Source organism: Anas acuta, chromosome 3 (assembly GCF_963932015.1).
Source record: "Anas acuta chromosome 3, bAnaAcu1.1, whole genome shotgun sequence".
NCBI classification, from domain to species: Eukaryota; Metazoa; Chordata; class Aves; order Anseriformes; family Anatidae; genus Anas; species Anas acuta.
Genome location: NC_088981.1, coordinates 116,118,929 through 116,142,016, shown reverse-complemented (window position 1 = coordinate 116,142,016; position 23,088 = coordinate 116,118,929). Strand labels below are relative to the sequence as shown.

Below are 23,088 nucleotides of genomic sequence, written 5' to 3'. Positions count from 1 at the left end.
GATGGATTTCTCCTATAGTCCTTTGTGTACGAAGCTGTCTGGTGTGAAAGCCCCGGAGAGGCCTTGGGACGCGAGCGAGACAAAACCAGTGTCTTTTACCTTGCAAAATATGGAAAAATGAGCTCATTTGAGAAAGCTGTGTCTTTGTAAGGATGTCTCTGGGGGGGGTGCAGGGCATGGATGCTACAGTGCTGCTTTGGTGTTGTGCAGTGCTGGGTGGCTCTGCCCTTGTCCCTGTCACCGTGAGGCTTCTGCCAAGCCTTGGCCAAGGTTGGGACAGGGCAGGTGGCCACGGGGCCACCACGTGCTGCAGGAACCGGCCATTTGTCAGCACAGCACTGCCCGAGGGGCTGTGCTAATCCCATCCCTACCCCAAAGGGCTCTTAGAGTCATGACTTGGGTTGGAAGGGACCTTGAAGCCCATCCAGTTCCCACCCCCTTCCATGGGCAGGGACACCTCCAGGGACACCAAACCAGGTTACCCCAAGCCCCATCCAGCCTGGCCTTGGCCAGGAGGTGCCCAAGGAGTTGCTGGAGGTCATCAGTCCTGGGTAATTAAACCAAAACGATGAGGTAACGAGCACAGGTCCCATTTAGAAAAAGCCACAAAGGCAAGAGGATGCTTTGGCCGCCCTTCCCTCCTGGCCTGGTTGTACTCGGCGTCATCGATTTATTCACTGAAAGGCTTTCTGGGATCCGTAACTGGTTAAAATCGGTGTGGGCAGCCAGGGCTGGAGGGTGATTTCGGTGCTTTGCTCAGGGTGGAGGCTCCCAAACCAAGGAGCAGGGCTCTGGGTTGGAGCCCCTTGGGCACGTAGATGAGCCAGCAGCTGGGCCACGTTGGATGAGACAAACGAGGACAGTGAAAGCAGTATTAATTTGAAGGAAGGAAGGGGAAAGAAGTGTGGATGTATGTGTGTGTTGTTTTTTTTTCTTCTTCTTCCTTGCTTGTTTTGATCGGTGCCTTTTAAAAGCAGCTTTGGCTGGAGAACACAAAGCAGCGCGAGGCTGTGGTGCGGGAAGGTGCTGCACCCCCCTTCCGGGAAGAGCGAGCCTCCAACAAAGTGACGGCACTTCAAAAGGCTCCTGGGTTTCAGCAAAAGGGTTTTTTATTTTTATTTTTTTTCAAGAAGGTAAAACATTAAAGGAGATAGGCTTAAAGGAAAAAAAAAAAAAAAGCCATATATCTGCACTGATTGCAAGACGCTGATAAAAATATCCTTTGCTAAATGACTTTCAGCATGGATTTGTGGAATCAACACGATGTTTGTTGCTTTAAAAAAACACACACACACAATGAAAACAAAAGCAAAACCAGCGCTGCTAGTTGTTTTCAACATGAAGCTCTATTTGGGAGGAAAAAAATGTTGATAAAAAGTTATTAAAAAAAATAAAAAGTGACCTAGGAAGTGAGTTTCAAGGATTTCTTGGCGCTCTAAAATTTGGGTTGGGTGCGTTGGGGTTCTCACAGCCCTGAGGCTTTTCAGGAGGCAGGTTTGGTAAGAGCAGAGTTTCCCCAAAGCCCATGTACCAACTGCTCTGCCTCTGTGTGTGCACAGAACTGGGGCCCAGTTCTGGTCACCCAGTACAAGAGGGACATGGACATACTGGAGAGGCACCAGTGGAGGGTCCCCAGGCTGCTCCTGGGAGAGCTCCCCAAGCCCAAGGCCGTCGAGCATCCCCTAGGGGGGTTGTGAATAATCCCCTGACCCCACAGCAAAGCCCCTGGTTCCCCCTACCCCAGAGGTTCCCCCTACCCCAGAGCACCACGAGGTGGGCCCTGGATCTGTTCTGGGACACAAGATCTGAAGTAGGCCACAGCAGTGGAGGGTCTTCTCAAAGTGCTGATTCACTGCCATTATCTTAATTAGAGACAATGAGCACCTGGAGGGAACACCTGCCTAAAGCCCCAAAACTTGCCCCAGCCTGAAGGCAGAAGCCTCCAGCAGCATCAGCACTTGGAGGGATGATGCAAGGAGGAGAGCCCTGAGGAGCGATGGGAAGAGATTTTTGTTGTTGTGTTGGTGTTTTGTGTGGTTTTTTTTTTTTTTGCCCAGTTTTGGAGCAGTGGACTTTTACAACCTATTGAACAGAAGGAGCAGAGGGAAGAGAGATCCCTGCTGTGACCAAGGAAAGGCAGAAGCAGCATCAACAGCCCCTTGAATGGGCTGCAGCGCCCTGGGGAGGGAGCACAGCACCTGCTTTTAGTCAGTGCGAGGGCAGGGAAGTCTTACAGCTTTCCTCCTTGGCCACAGGGCTGTGATGAGGGCTCCCACACCCAATAGTTGTAGGCAAGGGGATATTTCTCCAGGCCCCAAAGAGGAGGTCAGCAATGCCGTGGCTTTGTGCTTGTCTATGGGAAGATCCCTAAAATGCAAGAAACACTACAGGCAACAGGAGGAAACAGCCTCATTTGACTTGGTGACAACCCACAGCACCCTCAAGGAACGCTGCTCTGCTCCCGTCCTAGTGCTGGGAAATGCATCTGAAAGTTTTGGTGCTGTGAGCTGGATCAATAAAGCCGAGACATCCAGGCTCTAAAGAAGGAGTTTATTTAGGTACTGCAGGCTGCATCGCATGTATAATACAATATTACAGTAATTTAGTATTGTACAGAAATAATTAAAAACTTTACAGCTCATTACAAAGTCTCTTTGGATTTTAGCTCATTTAAAGTACACCAATCAACACGGGATACCACAGTGTAAATATCCACTCCTTATATACAGACCCACTACATTTACAAAAAAAAATCAACAGAAAGAAAGAGCTGGAAGAGGCTCCCGAGACACGGTGGGTGTTGTGGGGGGGTGAAAAAGCAAAACGTGCAGGGGCTGCAAGAGGCACCTATGGGGCACTTTTGGGGTGCCCTGGGGCGAGGCAGGGAGCGCGGCTCCTGCGTCAGGGAAAGCAGGGATGGTATAAGGGAAATAGAGGAACAAGACACTTATTTGTCACCCCAGCTCCAGAGGGTTTTGTAGTGTGACCAGCCTGCACATTGACCTACCACGATCTCGATTTCCTAGAAGCTACAGAGACTCGAGGTCAGCGCGAAGCCCCCTCCTCGCTGCACTCGTTGCTGACCCAGGGATAAGGCACTGCGAGAATTGAACTTCTTGTGCAAAGAGCTGGCAGTGCCAGCGCGAGGACGACAAGCATTGATAGAGAAAAGAGACTCTTGGGCAGCTCCGGTACAGTGTGAACAGGCCCCTGCATCACCCCAGCTCGCTTTGGATCAGTTTTTGGGACCGCCAGGCACAACGAGCTGGAGGCTCTTGGTTCGTAGCAGAGCAAGGAGGTGCTGAGCCCCCAGCCTGTGTCCAGGCAGCAGGGGAGGTCTGAGCTCAGCCACCCTCTTTTTTTTTTTAAGGACGTGGGCGATACTCCCAGGTGGGACTCGTTTCTCTTAGTTTTCCTCAGCTAAACTACATCGTTAAAAAGCAAAGAGGCCCCTGAGCCAAAGAGATATTATTTTGGCCAAAAAGGTCAAAACACCGCAAGAGCGTTGAGCATAGCACAGTGAAAAGTCTTGGCTTGGCTTAGAAAACCCACAAAAACGCCCCACAAAAAAAGCATCCTCTCGGCTGTCTTGCAGCAAACGACCCTGCAGGGCCAAATCCTGCTCCACGTGCAGGGGTTGGGGGTACCGAGCTGCTGCCACGGGCAGGCTGCCACATTTTCACCCCCCCAACCCAATTTTCTACCCCCCCAGAAACCGAGCCCCGACCCCAGTTCACAGATACAGAAAGCAACTTACACAACCGAGCAGACACAGGAGATGAGACACTCGCTACAAATTACACTTCCTGCATTAAATATTATTCTTCCCTGTATAAAGTGCATGAAAAAAATCTTGGAAAAAAAAATATGCATAGCTATTAGTGCGCCAGCCTCCAGGCTGGGCTGTTCCAGTTAAGAGCACCTCCTCCTTTATGCTGAGGGTAGAAGTGTTTCTATTGCTAGTTATCAATTAAAAAAAAAATAATAATAAATTTACCTTCATCATGGTTTAAACTGAACGTTTCTGGTTAGCTGGTGCAGAGTAAGAGATGGCTTTGAGCAGAGGGATGGGCACTGTGCCCCAACAGAGGGAAGCATCTTGAGAAGAAACCTCAGGTGGCTGGGGAAGTTGGAGGGGGCAGGAGGGAGCCAGAGAAGTCCTCCAAGAGCGTCCTCGTGGCCAAATCGGGTTTGCTGGGCTTTGGGGAGCTTGTGCCATGATTTGGTTGGGCTAGCTGCATTTTGGGGCAGGTGGGATTTGAGGGGAGGTTTAGTTTCAGAAGTCAAACAAGACGGTAAAAGCCAAAAGCCTAAAAAGTATTTAGGATGTTTGCTTCCAGGACCGTTTCCCCTAGGGGAGGCAGCAAGTGCTGTTCAGACCAGGCTCCGTGCCCCTCTACAAACACACAGCAGGGTTTTGTAACGCGACTGAGGGCGGGTGGGAGAAGAAATCCACCCCGTATCAGTTGGCTGCAGCCTCCAAGCACATGCCCCAGATGTGCAAACACTTGGATAAGTCCTTATAGAGTCAAAAGTGTAGTTAAATATGGCCAGAGGAATTTATAGCGGGTAGAACCCATAGCGAACTGTTAGCCCAGCTGCTGCTGCTTCACCCTTTCACTGCTGCACCTTTGATACATCAGTCCTGAAGAGGGTTCGGGAGGACTTTTGGGCAGGTTCTTCCCTCCTGTCCCCCCCAAAGAGGCCACCTGGCAGACACCGAGTTTCAAAGAGATCCCTAAATCCAGGAAATGAAATGCTGAGACTGTCAGAAAAACCCATCGGTGAGGGGGCTGCTTCACATTAGCTAACATTCGGTAGCACATCGGAACAAAGTGCAAGTAGAAAAACCTTAAAGATGGGGTTTTAGAAAACATACCAGGCAGTACAAGAGGCATTGTGTTAATTAGCGGGTGCTCTTTCATCAGCAAGACTCATCACACCCCAAAATGTCATCTCCTTGCATGGATCACGTCTATAAAAACAGTAATAATCTTAAAAAAAAAAATAATGAGGTTTTAGCATCTGAATTCCTTACTACTACATTTCTCCCATCGTCTGGGCTTGAAAGGACAGGAGCTTCGTGCAAAGGGAAAGGAGAACACAACTGTACACTAAAAACGTCTTTAGAAGCCGGTCTGTACATTATATATTAAGATTTTCTTGATGAAAATTTCGGAGGCGCTGAAGCTCGTTCCAGAAAGCCACAAGGATACACAAGCCCCTGGCAGCGCGACGCCTGCCGCATTGTAACCCGTCCCGCTTATTTCAGCTACAGATTAGTTTCTATTTTAATTTTATTCCTTCTGCATAAATGATATTAATTACAGTAAATCAGCATAATTATCTCCTCCACTGAGCAGCCCGAGCTCCTCTGATGACAATGTATCTCTCCCTTGGACCTCTGAACCAGATGGCTAAGGCACTTAGACACCCGCGTGCAACACGGACAGAGACTAGATACGTATTAAAGTTTAATTCGGCATCCTAAATATTCCCCACGTAGCTAAAACGCCTCTTGCTCAAGCTGCCCAATCCCCCCGTGATTATTTAAACGAGATATAAACAGCTCAGGACATAAAAGCCCGTGGTCTTCCTTGGTTTGTTGGAGAAATGAGTGCGTGTACGCCGGGGAGTGCGCACGTTTACGCGCACGCGTACGGCCCCGTGGAATTTGTGGATGTTAAAAACTAGCGAGGGGGGCACCAAAGCTAAAATCAAGCGTTAGGAAAGCCAGGCCAAAGCACCCAAAGAGACTGGTTTGGGGGAAGCCTCCTCATTTCTTCCCCCGCGTTGGTTTTGGTGTGTGCTGCCTCGTGGGAGCGATGCTGGCAGAGCTCCTCGTGCAATGTCAGGTGGCGGGCGATTGTAAAGCGCAAACGTTTCTCATTTTAAAACAATAAATACAAATAAATAGGCTGGATTCATCCCCTTACCAGAATCCTGTTTTGCAAAACTGGGTTAAAAAAAGGCTGGGCAGGGTGCTCCCACCTCCAGCAGCGGGCAGGAGGCGCAGCCCCGGCAGCGGCACGGGGTCGGGTTGGGAACGGGGCAGCGCTGCGGTGCTGGTCCTGCAAAAACCCTCCTGGCCCAAAGGACAGGAGGAGAGAGGATCCCCTGGCCTGGTGAGCACATTAAGTAGATCACAGACAGCAAATTTGCCCAAATCCCCTCTTCTGTAAAAAGAAGAGATCAGGAATATTGCGGAGTGGGGCCACGGGACTCGTCTCGTTCAAACACAGCAGCAATAAATCGGGTGGTGCTGCCCGCCCCGGCAGGAGGGAAGGGCAGCAGGACAGTAATCAGAGCAGGTCCTGGTCCTGACTCACCTCACTTCTTAACAAAGGGGTTTTGGGGGTTCTTCATAACCAAATAAAATTTTATGTTCCCTTCTCTGCCTGTCCAGAATCGTTACCTTACCCTTTCGTTATGTATTATGCAAGATGGACACAGCTCTTATAAAATTATTTTTAAAAAAGAGTTATTTTGGGGACTTCAGAATTGCCAGTTGCACTTCGAGAAGCACTAGCACGTGGGTCATATTTTGTAGCTACTGGAAAGTCAAGCTGTAATTTGAACAATTCTCATCTCTTCCCTCCCCGAAAGGCGGAGGAGAGCCGAGCTTCCAGCCACCCACCGCCGCCAGCTTTCGCTGCCTGCCACCAGGCGTACACCCAAGCATCACGAAACTCTGGGTGTAGATCCAGCACCGTGACAAGGCGAAGAATTAACATCTCAATCACCCCAAGCAGAAGAAAAAAAAAGACCCTTCATTAGTGTTTGCCACAAACCAGGAGTTCGCAGGGATGCTTCAGCTTCCCGAAGCCGCGAGATCTGCTCCCCGGGCTGCGGTGCGGGGGGGGGCTCTGTCTCAGTTTGCCCAGGATTTCCTGTTCTCGGCGTTTTTCTGGCTCCTCTCCAGGCGCAGCGGGGCTCCTCCTTCCGATTTAGCCAGGGCTGTGAGCGACGCCAGGTTGGAAGCCGAGCCGGAGAAGTTGCCGCTCCTCCTGTTCTCGGCGGCCGCTCCTCCCTGCACCCTCAGCCCCGTGCTCCGTCTCCTGGCCGGTCCCGTGGCCTTCTTCACTCTGCCCGGTTTCACGAGCAATCCGTAGCCCGGGTTGCACCTGAAGTATTGCTTTCCGCCGATGGATCCATCGTTTTTACCTGGGGCAAGAAGAGGAAGGGAGGTGACACAAAGCGGGCGCGCTCAGGGAGCTGGGCTGCGATCCAACCGCGCTGCCATGGAGCCACGATCATAACACACCTAAACTTTGAATGGATAAATAAAGATGACAGAAAAAAGTGTAAAGCCACAAGGTTAGAGAAAATAGAGATTGTGTCAGACCAGGTTTTTGTTTCAGGGCTGAGGGCAGTGGGGATATCTGGTGGCACGCCGGGTGTCACGAAAGCAGGGATGCGGCTGGAAAACTGAACCAAGGAGCCAGCATGGCAGCTTGTGCTGAAAGATGTGCTGCCACGCTGCAGGGAAGAAGGGTTTGGTTGAAAGTAAAAGCTACCGGGATGATGGGAGGCTCGAAAGTGTTATAGAGAGGGCTGGGTGGTTTCGGGCAGCCCCTGGCACTGCCTGGAGACAGGGCACCCAGACGAGATGCTCCCGATGCTTCCTCCCTGATCGCTGCTCTGGGGAATCCTTTATTTCAGGAAAAGTGTTGAAATACAGAAAGAAAAGGAAAAAAAGGGATACGTGCAGTAGTTTGTCACGAGCAAAGTATCTGGAAGAAAGGAAAAAGCCAATTAAGAGCTCTGGAAGTTGCGAAGAGCTGTTTTCGTGCCATAAAACCTCCACAAAACAGAGAAGTGCGATCGCTTTGTGCTGACGCCGTTACCTTTTTATCTCTCCCTGCAAAGCATTTAAAAGCCTCACAAACACCGTCCTGGGACCACTCCTGTCTGCAAAGGCAACGCCACGAGGTACAATAGCTCTTCATCACCAAAAGGTCACCCGCTTTGTTTTACGTTTCCTCTCTGCCACCACCACAGCTCTGGGTCTGATCCAGCCTCATGAGGACAGAGCTGGACTTCTGCCTCTCCTCGATGAGCCTCGTGGGTCCCTTCCAGCTTGGGATATTCTATATTTCTAAATCAGGGACCCAATTCTTGGGTAAAATATCCAGTAATATCAGTGGTTGAGTCCTGGGCCAACCCCAAATCTTGTAGCCATCAGACATCTGCCACGGAGGCTTACCGGGGGTGTGCAACCAGCCCAACAGCCCCGGCAGTGCGAGCCAGAGGAGCCAGGCAGGGAGAGAAGGTGGCTTTTGAAGATGGGAATCCATAAATACATCTGTTTTTAAGGTGATGCAGGACTGGGAATCGGGACTGCAACTTTCAGAGGGCTGAGAGCTACAGTTTGTCTGGGGTGGCAAACCACAGGTGGTTTTTAGCTGCAAACACATCATCTAGTTTAGTTTTTATGAGCACACCACGTGCAGGAAAGGTAACTGCTCACTTAAACGGGACTTCTGGGTCCTGACACATGATTTGTCTCGGCGAACAGCTCCGATCCCGGGGAAATGCGCAGCAGAGATGAGCGTGGGCAACTCCCAGAGCCGTGCTGATTCACCAAAGAGAGCCTGGAGTTTTACAGCTTGGTGAAAAGAATTGAAATCAGGCAGTGGCACCTCCTGCTCGCCTCCTGAGTTTGCCACCAGCCTGTCCTGGCTTCCCCCATGCTGCCTGCTCTCGGTAAAGGAGAAAATGAGTGCCACGAAACCTGGCGTGAACCTGCAGAGGAAAGGAGTTGGGAAGCCTGAGGCTCCAGCAGAGAACAAATGCCAGCCGTCACCGCCTGCTCTCTCATCTCCTTCGCTTTAAAGTGCTTGTGCTGAAACCACAGCCCTTCTGCACCACGCTACAATGGCACATCTGAGCAAACCTCTCCAGGGACGGCACCTCGCTCCTAAAAATGAAGGATCACATCAATTCTGGGAAGCCTACAGCTGCACAGGTACGAGTTAGGCAAGAATATGGCAAATCAGAAGCTGAAAGAAACCTTAAATCACCTGGTGGTCAACATACGATCTTTTCCTACTTGTTTTTATATACATAGCTGGTCATTTCACTGCTTATTTTAAAAGAGATTGTGGGAGACTAAGTGTTAGGAGAGTCAACATCTTGTTTAACCTAAGTTTCTCATCTGAGTCCCAGAGCTCCTGCTGTGCCTTGGACGCCCTTATCCTCAGAGCAGAAGCCCAAAAGAAGACCCTTTGGACACAAATACTTCAAAATGCAGATTAACAGGCTGATAAAAGCAGCTGAGCTTTCCAGCTCTGTTGCAAGAAGCCAGTGAAATAACTGGGAAGGGACACAAGCCGGAGGGCAAGACTAGGATTACAAGGGCAGATTGTGAAAAGATGACAGCAGAGAGGGACCTGTTTTATTTCCCTTCTCGGACTACCCAATAATGGCCAGTAAAACCCTTTTAGGAAAAAAAAACAGCATTAAAATGAGCACTACTTGGCACCCAACCTAGAGGGTATTTTACCTGAGGGTAAATCCAGTTCCACACCAACCCACGTTCCCTCCTGAAAGTCCGTGGGCCCAACGTATCTAACGATGCCCGTCTTGTTTGCACCGACTGTGACATATTCTCCCTCCTTCAGCCACTCGGGAACTTCATTGGCGTCCTCGGAGTCAGAAATCACTTCCAGTTTTTCTTCCGCCGTCTCCGATCCGTTCTGGCTCAGCCTGCGGGCGGTGGACGCGCTCTTTTCTCCTTGCTGCTCTTCTGGGTTTGGAGCACATGGGGGATCCGTCCCCAGCATGCTCGTGAAGGATTTGAGCTCTGAGGTCTTGACTTTCTGGATTTTGAAGGGGGAGGCCGCAACAGCGGGCTGGGACGGTTGGTCGGGATGGATGTGGGATTTGGGAAAGCCCAGGTCGGAAGCCCCAGAGGCTGTTTCCTTTTTCCTCGGAGCTTGTCCTGCTGACTCCACAGATTGTTTAGATGGCTCCTTCTTTGGAGAGGAGGTAGGAAAGGTGTTTTTTGCATCGCTGCCTCCAGAGGCATCACTTGCCTGCTCACTCGGACTCCCAGGAGATGCACACGATTTGGGTTTCAAAGCCCCATTGCCATTCACTTCAGGGCTGTCTTTTGGTCTCGTGTGAGCGCTCTGAAGGCCGGAGGCGGGCTGAATTTCTCTCTTATTGCTGAGGCGGCTTTCTGTGGAGCTGTCTGAGTGCCCTGGCCCGTCAGAAGACGAGGCCTGAGCCACAGCAGGAGCTGGGAAGTCGCTCGAGGTAGGAATTTGACCCCCTGGCTGAACCACGGCATCGCTTCCAGCGGCGAGGGCTTCCGAGAGGGTGGCTGTGGAAACGCTGTGAGAGAAATACCCGCTGGAGGCTTCACTCAGAGGGCTTGGAGGCCCTTCCTGGGAGTCCTGGGCCTGGGCATCTCCCGGGGGCTGCTGCAAAGGCACTTTGGGCGTCTTTTCGGGACTCTTTCCAGCCTCCGATGTCTGTGCTGCAGCTTCGAGGGGCCGTTTCCCTACCTCCTCTTGGCTGATCTGCAACAGAAGAGGACAGTCAGTGACCGTGGAGCTCTGATATCCGAAATATCGGGGCTAAAAGGACAGCTATAAGGCCTCTGGGAGGTTTGAAGGCCTCCAGCAAACCTAAATCCCTCCGTAGCTGCAATCTCCAGAAGATGCAAGTTGATCTCAAGTCAGCTTTACAAACCTGGGAGGATTGTCAGCTCATTTCTTCCATTAATAAGAGAAGTGTCAACCGAAAGAAATACGCTCCCCAATATTTACTGAAAAATTATTTATATTACAGGAATGGTCATTTGCTGTTTGAATAGCAGGATTTATACGGAATGTGAAAACGGCCACGATCCATAAGTCTCTCTCCGTTATTTGGCTTAACTTTCAGGGCTGATAAATCATCCCCTTTCCAACTAAACTGTCACTTACGTCCCCGTTCCCAAATGCCATTCCCACCTCAGGGCTGCCAGCACCGCACACTCTCCGAGTATGAAATTAACTGCACCTCGTGAGATTAACAGCCCATTTTAGTGATGTATTTCTTGGCTGTAAAGTTTACTAAATCTGATAGATCAATATCTTTTGCCAGCACATGTACTCTAAAAGATTAGGATGTCTCTAAATCTCTTTGGGGGGGGAGGGAGGAGGCTTCTAATACGGAGAAAAAAAAAAAAAGTGGTTGGAGGAAGGCAGATGGGTGCATATCCTCCCTGTTAACTCTTGAGTGTACATTTCTATTGACTGTTCAAAATGTTGCGTTTTTCCCATCTAGTGGTAAAGTGTCCCAAACAACGGGGTTTTCACCTCGTTCTGAATGCCTTCCACTGGGAGGTTAAGTGGCGTTTGAAGAAAGAGGGATTTGATTGAATTACAAGTTTCAGAACCAAAGGCTAGCTTGCCATTGCTGAGTGAAATATAACACGGAGAAGTTGTTTCAAATGATGCAGAGAATTAAAAACATTTTTGGCTTTTCTATGGGGTGGGTGCTGCACATGTGGGCTCTGGAGCTCTGGTCTTGCTTCGGGCTTTCCCTTGTAAGCGTTCAGATAACACACATTTTGCTAAGACAATAAAAGCAGTGGGAAAAAGCTGATTTGCTATTCATAAGACTGAAGTTCTGCCGAACTGTGGGAGATCATAAGGTCTATTTTCCATCCAGCTTAGCAAGAGCCTTTTTTTTTTCACGCCGATATCATGAATTGGCTTGAAATGTAAAATCACGAATAAAGCTCAGCACTCGGAATAACAGACTCGTTCTGTTTATAGAAAGCAGCAGAGCCTAGCAATTTGTCTTTTAAAGCACCACAACAGCTAAATTTCAGCTAGCTAACTGCAAATGCAATCATGTGATTAGCCAGGCTTTCGGATATAGAAATGCAACCGGCAATGTATGGGAGGACTTTAGCAGGACTTAAGAAAACACAACATAAACTGCATTTAATCGTCTTACAGTGAAGTAAAAAGTGCAACAGGTTTTAAGTAACTATCCCAGCATTTACTGCCTCTGGTTTGCAGTGATGCAAATATGAAAGCTGTTTCTTAGCATCTTAACAGGGTGTGCTTACCTGTTTTATCTTCGCAGCACTGGCATCAATACTGGCAGACTGGACCATAATTCGTGGGACAGACTGCAGGAATGAAAAAACAGAGCATCGTTCACTTGAAGGGTTAAATATCGTCAAGCTGGGGTTAAATACTGTCAAACATTAAGACTGACGCTTTAAATTTCGGAATTGGCAAAAAGGATGGAGCATCGCTATCCTAATGCATCCTGCTGAGATCCTCTGAAGGGGCAAGTGAAAACATCAACCAAGGCAACAGAGACGTCCCTGAATTTTGACAGAAAAGCAACTACAAGTATAAATTCATAGCATACAAAGTTTTGTTTTGTGAGGTGGCAGAAGACACAGCCCTGAGCAGCCAGATGACAGAGGTCTGAGGTCACCTTGTCTGGCTAGCGAAATCCTCACCTCCAGCCCCTCTCCAAAACTCTTTCTCCATCTCCCATATCTTAATTCAGTTAAGATTTTAGCATTGTTTAACCCAAAAAAGCAGCCAAGAAGAAAGATCTGGGTATCCTGCTTTCAAACAGGGCACCATCAGAGTGACATCTACACATGCCCTTCGCTAATGACCTGCGCTAATTGGCCCTGTGCCAGGACCAATTCTTCTCTCCTAGGGACTTGAGAACTCTTCTGCAGGCCGTGCTGATCTCCAGGCTGCTATTTCCAGAACTCAACAACCTGGTTAAAGAACCAAAATTTACCAACTGAAGAGAAATGTACGCTTCTCTAGCATCCTTTCTAAGTAAAGCAGGAATACGACCAGTCCTCTCCCAAAAAGAGAGAAACACGGGGGAAAAGAACGGCTATTATTTATGCAGAGATCTCCAGGCATTAAATAAAAACACAGTCGTTCAAAGTAAAACTGAAGACAAAAGGCAGACAAAAACCCAACAGCTTCGCAGCGGATCAAAATATTTTTTTTTTCTTGTAGAGACATTAAAGCTTCAGCTCACTGAAAGAAAGCAGGAGGGGGGTTGCTTGTCTTTACACCTGCTAATTGCAAGCAGACTGCTGAAGTGGGGGGCAGAGCAAGCTGGCTCTCTTTGGGGTGCCCGAGGTATCAGCATTTTGACATCTTCACCGTGATCTTCACGTTTTGAGATCTTCACCGTGACATGGGCTGGGAGCAGGGGGTGCCCAGAACCAGGCCAAACTAACGAAGCCTGAAAGAAGCGCGGTTTACGACGACTCCTCCAGTGGTTTTTGAGCCACACACACTTCGTGTTGCAGAATTTCAGCTTCCTTTGGAATAAACTGGTGATCTAAGACAATGGTATTAACCTGAAAATGATTGATGTTGACTCGTGGCTGAGTTCGGAGATACCTTCGAGCAAGGAGGTTCAATGAGTGCTGTGACCTACCCCAAGTATTAACTTGGACATGCAAGGAGAACCTCATTGTCCCAACAGTCAAATGTTTCGCTTTAATGTAGACTAGAGAGGAGAGGGATTAACTTTCTTCTAAGTAAACACAGCACATTTTAGGTGTAACAGAGGCTTATCAGTGTCAAAGTGCCCGAAATACTTGGCAGCACACTTATTCTCTTCTCTTCAGCTGCCTTTGAACCATGGGTTGGCCCATCTTGGAAGGGAGTGTGAACCAAGCCATTAAACGTCCCCTTTTAATGACAAAAAAATCAGCAGGCACAAGGCATTAGGGCTAATCCCTAGGCAGACACTTACACAGCACTTCAAACCCTTTGCCGGGGTGGATCTGAACCTCAGCGAGTAGCCAAGGCCCTCGAATCCAGATAATCCCAGTTCAGCATCTCCGTGGTCCAACACGAAACTCTGCGTTTGGGCATCTCAGAAGGGTTGCGAGAAGAAAAACCACCCTCCTTGTTGCTTCCACACTGTGTGTGAGCTGGTACAGGAGGGGCAACAGCTTCTTCCACAGCAAATCTTGTACCAGGAATAAAAACTCTTACGGTGCACCATAAATGAAATCGATCTTTTTGCCCCATTTTCTCCCCATATTCACAACACCTCCAGAAAGCTCTCCAAGGTGAAGCATTATTATGAGATACAAGCACTCAGAATTGAAATAAGAAAAAGTATTTAATAATATTTCTCAGTTCCTTTGGTATCCTTTCCTCCTTTCTAAACAAATAAGCAGCAAAAAGTGTTTTTGTGTGCATTTTTTTTTTATCTCTCAAAACCCTTTGGTCTTGCAGCACGTAAATCCACGAAATCTAAAATCTAAATAAACCCGTTACACTTTAATCATTCCTCATCAATTGCGAAGACGATGCTCTCCTCGTGAAAGGATGACAAATCTCCAAACCCCTACACTAACTTTGCCAAGCAATGTTTAGAAAAACACGGAGAAAAAAAGCAATTATGAGAAGTGGCACTTGCCCAACTTCGGTGTTGACAAGAAACAGATGGGCAGAAACACCCCCATTGGGGTAGCAAAGGTACTAAAACAAATCTTGGTCGTAAAACGTAGGGAAGTTACTTGAGGGGGGACATTTAAAACAATGTGTTTGACTCTCTGTGAAGACATTTACAGGATGAAAAATATTTCTGAATCGAGAGCCAAGTTTTGTCATTAAACGTGTGCAGATATCGACTGCTAAAGTAGACATATATTTACCCAATGGCAACACACGACCCTTTTACACTGATAATTTTTGGCACCGTTTCTTCAACCAAGCTGACAAAATACGAAGTAAGAGAGAACATGAAAGCAATCCACTTTAAAGCATCTCCGAGCCCTTGTAGAACAAAACTTGTCTTTTTTCCTAAGAGCTGCTGCTTTGCGTGGTGGGTTCATAAGGATTTCTAAGGGTGTGTTTGCACAGCATTTGCTGGTCAGATTTGAGGTCAGTCTGAACACGTTTTGAGTGCCCAAAAGCCACGTTATTAGGAGTGATTAGAGAAATCTGAAGACCGATCCAGTGTGTTGGTGGGCTTGAATGTGAAAAGTAAATGTGCATCTCACCCCATTTAACAGAGGCAGCAAAATTAACCCCAATTGAAGTTTTTTCCATACCACATAGCACATGTATATAATGGCAACCTCTTCAACAGACTCAGAAAAATACCTTTGGTATTTCACTGCCATTAAATATTTTTCAAGTGATTCTGATGATGGTGCCTGATGAATTCAGGACAAAGCCTTTTGCCTTGATGTCACCGGATGAAAATCCTTCAGCGTTCCTACCCAACATGCAGAAAGCTCAGTGGCAGTTACACAAAGTGGGTCCATGGGTCCAAGAATTATCCTCCAAACTCCAGAAATGGTCCAGCCAAGGTTACAGCAGTCCTGTAAGGACATCAGCAGCAAGCTTCCACTGCCGTCGTCTGTGCTTTGCCATCCGCAGACAGGAATGACTGAGCTCAAGGACTGTCAGCCTGACAGTGTTATGTTCACATCACCATTTAAAAGCAGCTATTGGAAACTTCTCCAGCAGGGCATAGCAGTTGCTTCATTAAATATGGATTTAACTCAGTTTTGAGCGCTTGGGTTAAAACGCTTTCACGAGGCACACAGCAATGCGGAAGAATTCTGAATCCCTTAGCACAAAGCCAAACGGTCCATTTTAAAAAGAACCCCTTTAAACACAAATATTCCTCCCTGCCCTTCAGTTTAAAATAATTTAAAGTCACCAGTCATTCAAATATAAACCTAGAAACCACAAGGAGAGATGAAACCTAGAATAAGTCGTGTTTAGGCATGTTTGCTTTGTTTGTTCTTTTAGTTTGTTTGTTTGCTCCCTAAAGACACTGTATATTTAAATATTAACCCCAAACCTTCTTATTTCACTTTCTAAACATGGAAAATTGCAGCTGGTAATAATGCTTTCGAATTCTGTTTTTCTAATATATTTTGTGGGAAATGTACACATACACTATTTCTCAGTTATCTCACTGTAGGTCCAGGCAGAAAGATAAAAAGGGCAATTCAGAACCATTTTCAAGTTAGTTCATACTGAAGTTTCAGAAGTTTTCACTAAGAAGTTGAAAAGGCCAGCTTCCCGTACTCATTAAAATTATTTGTAAGAGCATGACAGATAAAACCGAACTTAGAAAGAAATCAAACCACTACCAACTCAGCCACAAGATCCAGCCATACATGAGCCCAGACGGCCACCAAGGATCTGTTGAGCTATGCTGATTATAGCATCCAAGTGATCCTTTATTTGAAACAGTGAAAAAAAAAGCCTTCTAGGTTTTAAAAAGGGTTCTCTGAGGCCACATTATTTACATTTGATTAAGGAATGTAAATTCAAGCAATTATACTAACTATGCACTACGCACAGCCATGAAACCACCGCTATTTTTTAATGCACTTCCAGAAAAGGCTTTTGTCTATTCAGATACTTTTTCATTAACTGCCCTTATTTTATTATTATTTTTTAAATTTAATTTTAATTTATACATATATATATAGATTAATTACTATAACTGCACTGGAAGGTGAAAGAGAACAAATAGAGGGCTGCCTTCTTGTGTCACGTCTGCATTTCTATACCATAAAACAAACATGAATTACATTAGCACATGGAAATTCAAAGAGGAGTGTGCATTTTAAGACAGCTGTGAGTCAAGATCTCTCATTTAAGCCATGTGCTAACGAAGACATTTGACCATCCAACAAGGTTCTTGACTATGAAGGTGACCAAAATGCACTTCTCAAATGCACGGTGGTCAGAGGTATGAGCCACAGCAATGTCAAAAGCCAGAAACTGAAATACAAATATGTACATTTTTAATGCCAGCACCCGATGATGCCCTAAAATGAAATTATACGGGCAGTTCCTGGAGATCAACAGGGTCATAAGGTAAAGAGCAGTAATTCTGCTTGGTGCACACTATGAAAGCCTCAGCATGTTAATAAAATAGACAGGCTTCAAGAGCGCGCACATAATATAATTAAGCAAAGATAGATGAAACTCTGATTCTCATTCCACCTGCATATTTTAAGCAAGTGTTTTAAACTTTTCCCGATCAGCACTCTGGGTTGGTGAGGCTTTAAATCTTGTACACTATGGTACCAAGCCTTTCAAAGAATAAACTAGGAAAATAAAAAGCAATTGCAGTCATCCAAAAGGTTTATTTTTTTTTATTTACAGAGTACTGGCAATTAACTGAACGGCAGCAGATAACTGATAAAATAGGCATTTTCTAACTTAAAAGTATATAAACAGCTTCATCAGAAACCCATCTTTTAGGTACATAAACAGCTTCATCGGAAGCCGTTCTGCTAGTTACATAAAGAATCCTATTATGCCAAATTAATTCAATCTAACTAATTAGAGAGCAGGAAGTTCTTTCAATTATTTTATGTGCTGTCTGAGAAACACACTTGAATACGAGAGCAGATTTCATTAATTGCGGTTCATTATTCTCCAGATTAGTTACTAAACTTGCATCAGAAGGTCAAAGACAGCAATTTCGTTAGCTGCCACCACCTTGACTGGAATCGCTCTGCGCTTCTGAAACTCGGGCAGCAACGGGCTACAAACAAAAACAGCACTGGGAAAGACCAGCTCGTTAGGATAGTGCTTACTTTAAGATTGGTGACAGCCTCAGCGACGGCGTGTGACTGAAATAAATTGCAAAAAAAGGGTGTTTTCGGAATGGGTGATGAGAAGTCTTGTCTCCTGTTTACTTGCACGGGATCTGAGGTTTGGTAACGTATCCACTCGGGGAGCTGTTCGGTCACGATGAACTCAACTTCACTTATAAACTTGCAGAAAAAGGTTAAGTACTGCTCCCTTGGAAATGATGCTCCAAAGCACTGAAACCAGCCCAGCCGCGAGGCCCTGCTTACAAGATGCAGCACAACAAAGCCACTGCTTTCTGCAGATGTGTGCCCTGATAACTGACCTGTAATGAATCGGAGGTTCAATACAGCAGCAGCCATCGAGCTCAAGATGGTTCACCAGCATATTGTTAATGATGTTAGATAACTCAGTACCCTCGAGTACTGGAACAGATAGGCACTGAAAAGTGAGCTGGACAAGAACTTTGGAAATCCTGTTTCGTTTAAATGGATTTGCTTAGCTTTTTGTTATTTTTGCTATTAAGCATTTGGTATTTTTGTTCAAAAACCTGCTGTTTACTTGCATTTAGCCAGGTACGGGTGATTTAGATCTTTCCGTGTTCTTTGTGAGGCATTCCTTTGGTCATTTCTGTTCTTGAAACTACTTCTCTAAATTTGCTGTTTACTGTAATAGAAATCCAGCAATTCCCTGTTAAGTGGCCAGGCTCTTTTGCAATTGCAGTTGAAATATCTTTTCGGCTTCATCTCCCCCTTATGCTTTTTGTAGTTTATTGCCTACCCTCACCCTGCACACTCAATTCCGTCCCCTGACACTCTGCATCAAAGCCTTATCCTTCCACAGAACTAAGACGTACTCGTTTGTGTTTTCCTGAGATGCAAAAATCCCATTTTTGTGTTCTCTCCGCCGTGCAGTTTCATACAATTATGCAAGAACTACGAGCTCGCTGCCTTACTCCGACAGGTTAACGATAAGGTGTGGGAGCTGATTGCCAAACACTGACCCCATAGCAGCCCCATCATCCACCCAGCACGCAGCCATTCATCACTGCCACCACTGAAATTCTGGCCAGTTTTTAACGCCTATGAGCGCATTAGCATCCTCAGGCTGTTATAAGGGAACAGCAAGAAAGATTATGAGACATGATATTTATGATGTTCAAGCCAGTCCCATTATAACAGCACTTATTTTTTGTGCTGCACAGAGGAAGCGAATCCTGTAGCTCTTCCTTCAATTTCTGCTCCCTTTTGTGCAGTGTGATTGCTAACAGGAGTGAAGAAGCCCAGTTTGCTAACTGATAGAGCTGGGAAGAATAACTATAAGTCTCTCAAACCACTGAGAACCACTGTATTTGTTATCCATCTGACTTGTTCTATTAAAAAAACAAAAGCACCAAGTAATGTCAAGATTTCATCTCATTACACTGATCCAGTGGTTATGGAAAACTTTAGGTTGCTCTCTAATGCAAACATGCATTATCGATGTGTATAAATATCTGAAGGGAGGGTGTCAAGAGGATGGGGCCAGGCTCTTTTAAGTGGTGCCCAGTGACAGGACAAGAGGCAAGGGGCACAAACTGAAGCCCAGAAGGTTCCTGATGGATATGAGAAAATCCTTCTTTACTGTGAGGGTGACAGCACTGGCACAGGCTGCCCTGAAAGGTTGCTGAGAGGCTGTGGAGTCTCCTTCTCTGAAGATATCCCCAAACCTGCCTGGATGTGATCCTGTGCAACAAGCTCTGGGTGACCCTTTTTGGCATGGAGTTGGACCAGATGATTTCCAGTGTTCCCTTCCAACCTCAGCCATTCTTGGTGCGATTCTGTGTGTGATTAAAACATCCCACAGTTCTGTTTATACATTAACTTTTCTTAAAAACAAATCAGAAACAGCATTCCTGCCTATTAAAAAACTGTTGTGATCACGACCTGATTATTTGAGTTTCCATAGTAATCCATCATATACTTAAAAATTCTCTAAAGTACATGTCTTGGTAGTCTAAAAGCAGACTTCAAGGCAAATAATGCAAGGCTGATCTTGAACAGTAGGAAGGAGTGGGAACAGGTGGTTAGACTAGAGGCAGGAAATTGGACCTCATTTCTAATCTCAGCTCTCGTTGATTCACTAAGAATTCAAGAAGTGGTGAAAGGCTCTCAGTGCAATTGTAAAGAGCACCTATTTGCATCTTTCAATACCCAAATACCTTTAAGAAAGTCACTGTCTTAATTTTAATAATCTAAATCTCATTGATGAGGAAGGTTACACGACTCCAGACTCCACACTAAACCTCTTGTAAGCAAAAGGCAACACGAAAAATGTAAAGCATAAAGTTAGGTAAGATTTGGGAGTAAAACTTGCTCGTTTTATTACTTTGTAAAGAATAAAACACAAAGTAAAAATATTTAAAATTTGCTTTATTTCTTAGTTGTACTAGGTCTGCCGTAAGTTACACCAAAACTTAAATACTTTTACAAGTATTTGGTTTTGGTTTGTTTATTTATTTAATATTTCACTGTATTTCTACTGTGACAAAATTCCTTGTAATCCTGAGACGTTCTTATAATGGTAGACCTAGCTGTAGCAAAGTATGGAATAGAATCTCTGGATCCAACCATAAAAAATATCCCCATTGCTTGGGGATATTTTTGTTGTTTTACTTTAGAAACACACCCTCTAAAACATCTGCCTGCATGTGAAGAGGTGAGAAAGGTCTAAGTTTACAGACAGTGTGCTTCCAAAACTCCAGACTAATGAAGGAGCTTCCATCTACCAAGAGATAGCTGGGTGCTTAACAAAGCACAGACCAAATGGCCTTCCACAAACTTTAACAAGTGGGATCTGGCTCCAGATTTATCTTCATAATCATTTTTAAATTTTCCAGACTCACACAGTAGAGGGCTTTTCCTTTATAAACTATGGTTTCTCAAAGAGAATATTATTTATAATGTGAGTCTGTATTTCATCTGTTTTCTTTAAAAGACAGTAGTGTTTTGTACTCTGCTTGATCATGCATTAAATGCCCCTCACAGCACAGAAGTCCCATTTGGAGCCCAGCATTCAAAAAACCACCACTGCCACCACTAACAGCAAAACAAAACAAAACAAAATACTTCTCTGGCATGTGTAATAAATAAGAGAATGAACAAAAGCAACTGTCCCAAGTACATAGCAGAGGATGGAAAAATGTGACATGAGATGGGGCAGGGGAGGAGGAAGATGGTAAATAAAATAAAAAATTAAAAATAGAATTACATTTGCCACTTGGCAATACACAAACAACCCTAAGTGCACTTCATAAATTTTACTATTGTTGCTGCAAGTGGTATTACCATAAATCATGTTGGTAGTGTACTTGGCACTTGGAAAAAGTCAAGCAGGCTGAGTGTATCAATAAGTTTAAACAGCTCCACTATCTCTGGGCAGAACGGAGGGGAAATGCATCACAGGGCTTTACTATGACTAAGAGCTCGGTTTGCACTGCAACAACATATAAAATAGCACTCTGCCAGCAAGTCTAACAGCACTCACCAGTATTACTGCATAGGCAATTCGATTTAATATTTTACCTGCTGTGCAAGAGGAGAGGTCTGCCTGCCCTTTTTCTCATCTCTAACAGGAAAGAGAGACTTCAGCAGCTTTGGCATCTGAGGCACGAAGGACTTGACAGGATTCAGGTAGGAAGCAGCGAGGCTACCAAGGCCTGTTGGAAAAATTGAAAAATGTGATCAGTTATGCTTTTGGACGAAAAAAAAATAATCATTTTAGTTCTAAAATGACTTCTTCCAGTGGTCAGTCTGAGAAAAAGCACTGAGTGCTTGCTCCTCCCTTGAAAGGGATATAAAAATCTGGATAAGTTTTAATCTGTGGCCCCATTATACAGAAAGTTTTTCTCATCACACGGTGTGAAAAAGTTTGCTCTTTCCCGTTGGAAACATAAAGTGCTATATAACTTGCAGAAGTAGGAAAAAATCGAGAAGCAAAAGTGAAAAAAAGATGTTGATACAACACACGATTCTGATGACAATAACAAAGCTTGCCAAAAGTAAAAGATGAAAAGATCCAAGTTAAGAAAAAGAAAAAAGTTTGGGACATACAACTCTTTTTGCTAATACTGCATTTTTTTTCTACTCTACTCTCCCTTGAGTAAAACTAGTTAGACATTAAAAACCTCACTATGTATCACTGCACTCTCAGCTGTACATTAGGCGCACGTACTGCAAAATAGCCATCCAATTCCAGCACTGGTTATTTTCTAAAACATTAGCAGCCTTGTTGACTTCACTGTTTTACCCATGTAACAGATATCACACCCTGAGCCCAGCTAACTGCTGGCTTTAGAAATTGAGCTCCTGAGATAAAGACTGCGTCTTCCGAAATCAAAGACAACTTAAACACATGGCATTTGTCACTTAGCAGAACTCTGTTAGACAAAGGCGAGGCTAGCTAGAGTAGGCAGCTTCGTCACAACTGCTAAATGCTCATGGAGAGGGAACTGCACCAACACTGCTTTGGAGGAGACGTTTCTCTGCATCTCTGAAAGCAGCTCAGCTTCGTTTGGAGCTCAGAAGCTGGGGAGATTTCACTCCGTTTTTGTGAGAGCTGTCTTAGGTTTAGGAAAGCCCGTACCTGCATCAGGAGAGTGGTTTTGCTGCCCAGAGCCTGGCAGGGAGGTACGAGATGGACTGATGCCTCTGCTGGTGTTTGCAGCACCTTGGGATACATCTTGCTGACTTTCCCATCGGCCCTAGGGGAAAAAAAAGTTGCATTTTTCCAAGTTAGCACAGCCCCAAGAGTACAGCGATTCTTACACACCATGCCAGCTTGCACAGCACCTTTGCAAAATTCAGAATTGGCCGAGCTTAGCAAAGACCATTCCCCGAGGCACCGTTAGTTGAAACACCCAGACCTGGAAAGACAAGCTCCCATCAGCATCAAGGCACAAAAAGAGCCTGCTCAGAGACCTTAAAGCTACAATATTTCACTTAATTTGGGAGTTGAGTGCATTATGACCAGGTGAAAATAAAATAGCACTGCCCCAAATTCCTAACTATTTGGTGTATCTGCTCAGGAAGTGGATGAAGTGTCGGAAATAAGGGGTGAGGACAGACAGAGCCCTGAGCAAGAAGAGAAATAGGATCTTAGACCCAAAGGCTGGCACATTAGTGCCTAGGGTCAGATATGGCTGCGTTGATCAGATCAAGAGGAAATAATCGTGGAAGTTGCATTTCTGTTTAACGGCCTGGCAAAGAGAGAGATGGAACACACGACAACAAATTGTAGATACCGGGAGCCGGGAAAAAGATTAAGTCAAGCCAGGTCGGAGTTTTGATGTGGTTATGAAGATGAAAGATGATGATTTGCAGACCTGCCTGAGCGCAGACGAGGGGTAAGAAACAGCAGCAGAGCACGGCAGGCCCCCTGCCTCCGCGGGTGCCCAGAAGCCCCTGGGTGGGTTTTGACCACACGGATCCCAAGGGAGGGAGCCACACATGGGTGGGAGTCCTCTATATCA

At 45.8% G+C, this 23,088-nt stretch overlaps 1 protein-coding gene across 4 annotated transcripts in view; it reads right to left on the bottom strand.

Annotated features, from left to right (window-relative positions):
* Window positions 1-2,536: 2,536 nt before the first annotated feature.
* The window catches only part of KIF13B (kinesin family member 13B), a 121,176-nt gene continuing 100,624 nt past the window's right edge, over window positions 2,537-23,088 (bottom strand). For all 4 annotated transcript variants that reach the window (XM_068678912.1, XM_068678911.1, XM_068678913.1 and 1 more), the window contains 5 exons: window positions 22,203-22,320; window positions 21,143-21,276; window positions 12,071-12,133; window positions 9,506-10,526; window positions 2,537-7,164 (listed from right to left, as the gene is read on the bottom strand). In XM_068678912.1, the coding sequence (XP_068535013.1) occupies window positions 6,872-7,164; window positions 9,506-10,526; window positions 12,071-12,133; window positions 21,143-21,276; window positions 22,203-22,320 (1,629 nt within the window). In that variant the 3' untranslated portion in view covers window positions 2,537-6,871. The remainder of the gene's footprint in view (window positions 7,165-9,505; window positions 10,527-12,070; window positions 12,134-21,142; window positions 21,277-22,202; window positions 22,321-23,088) is intronic.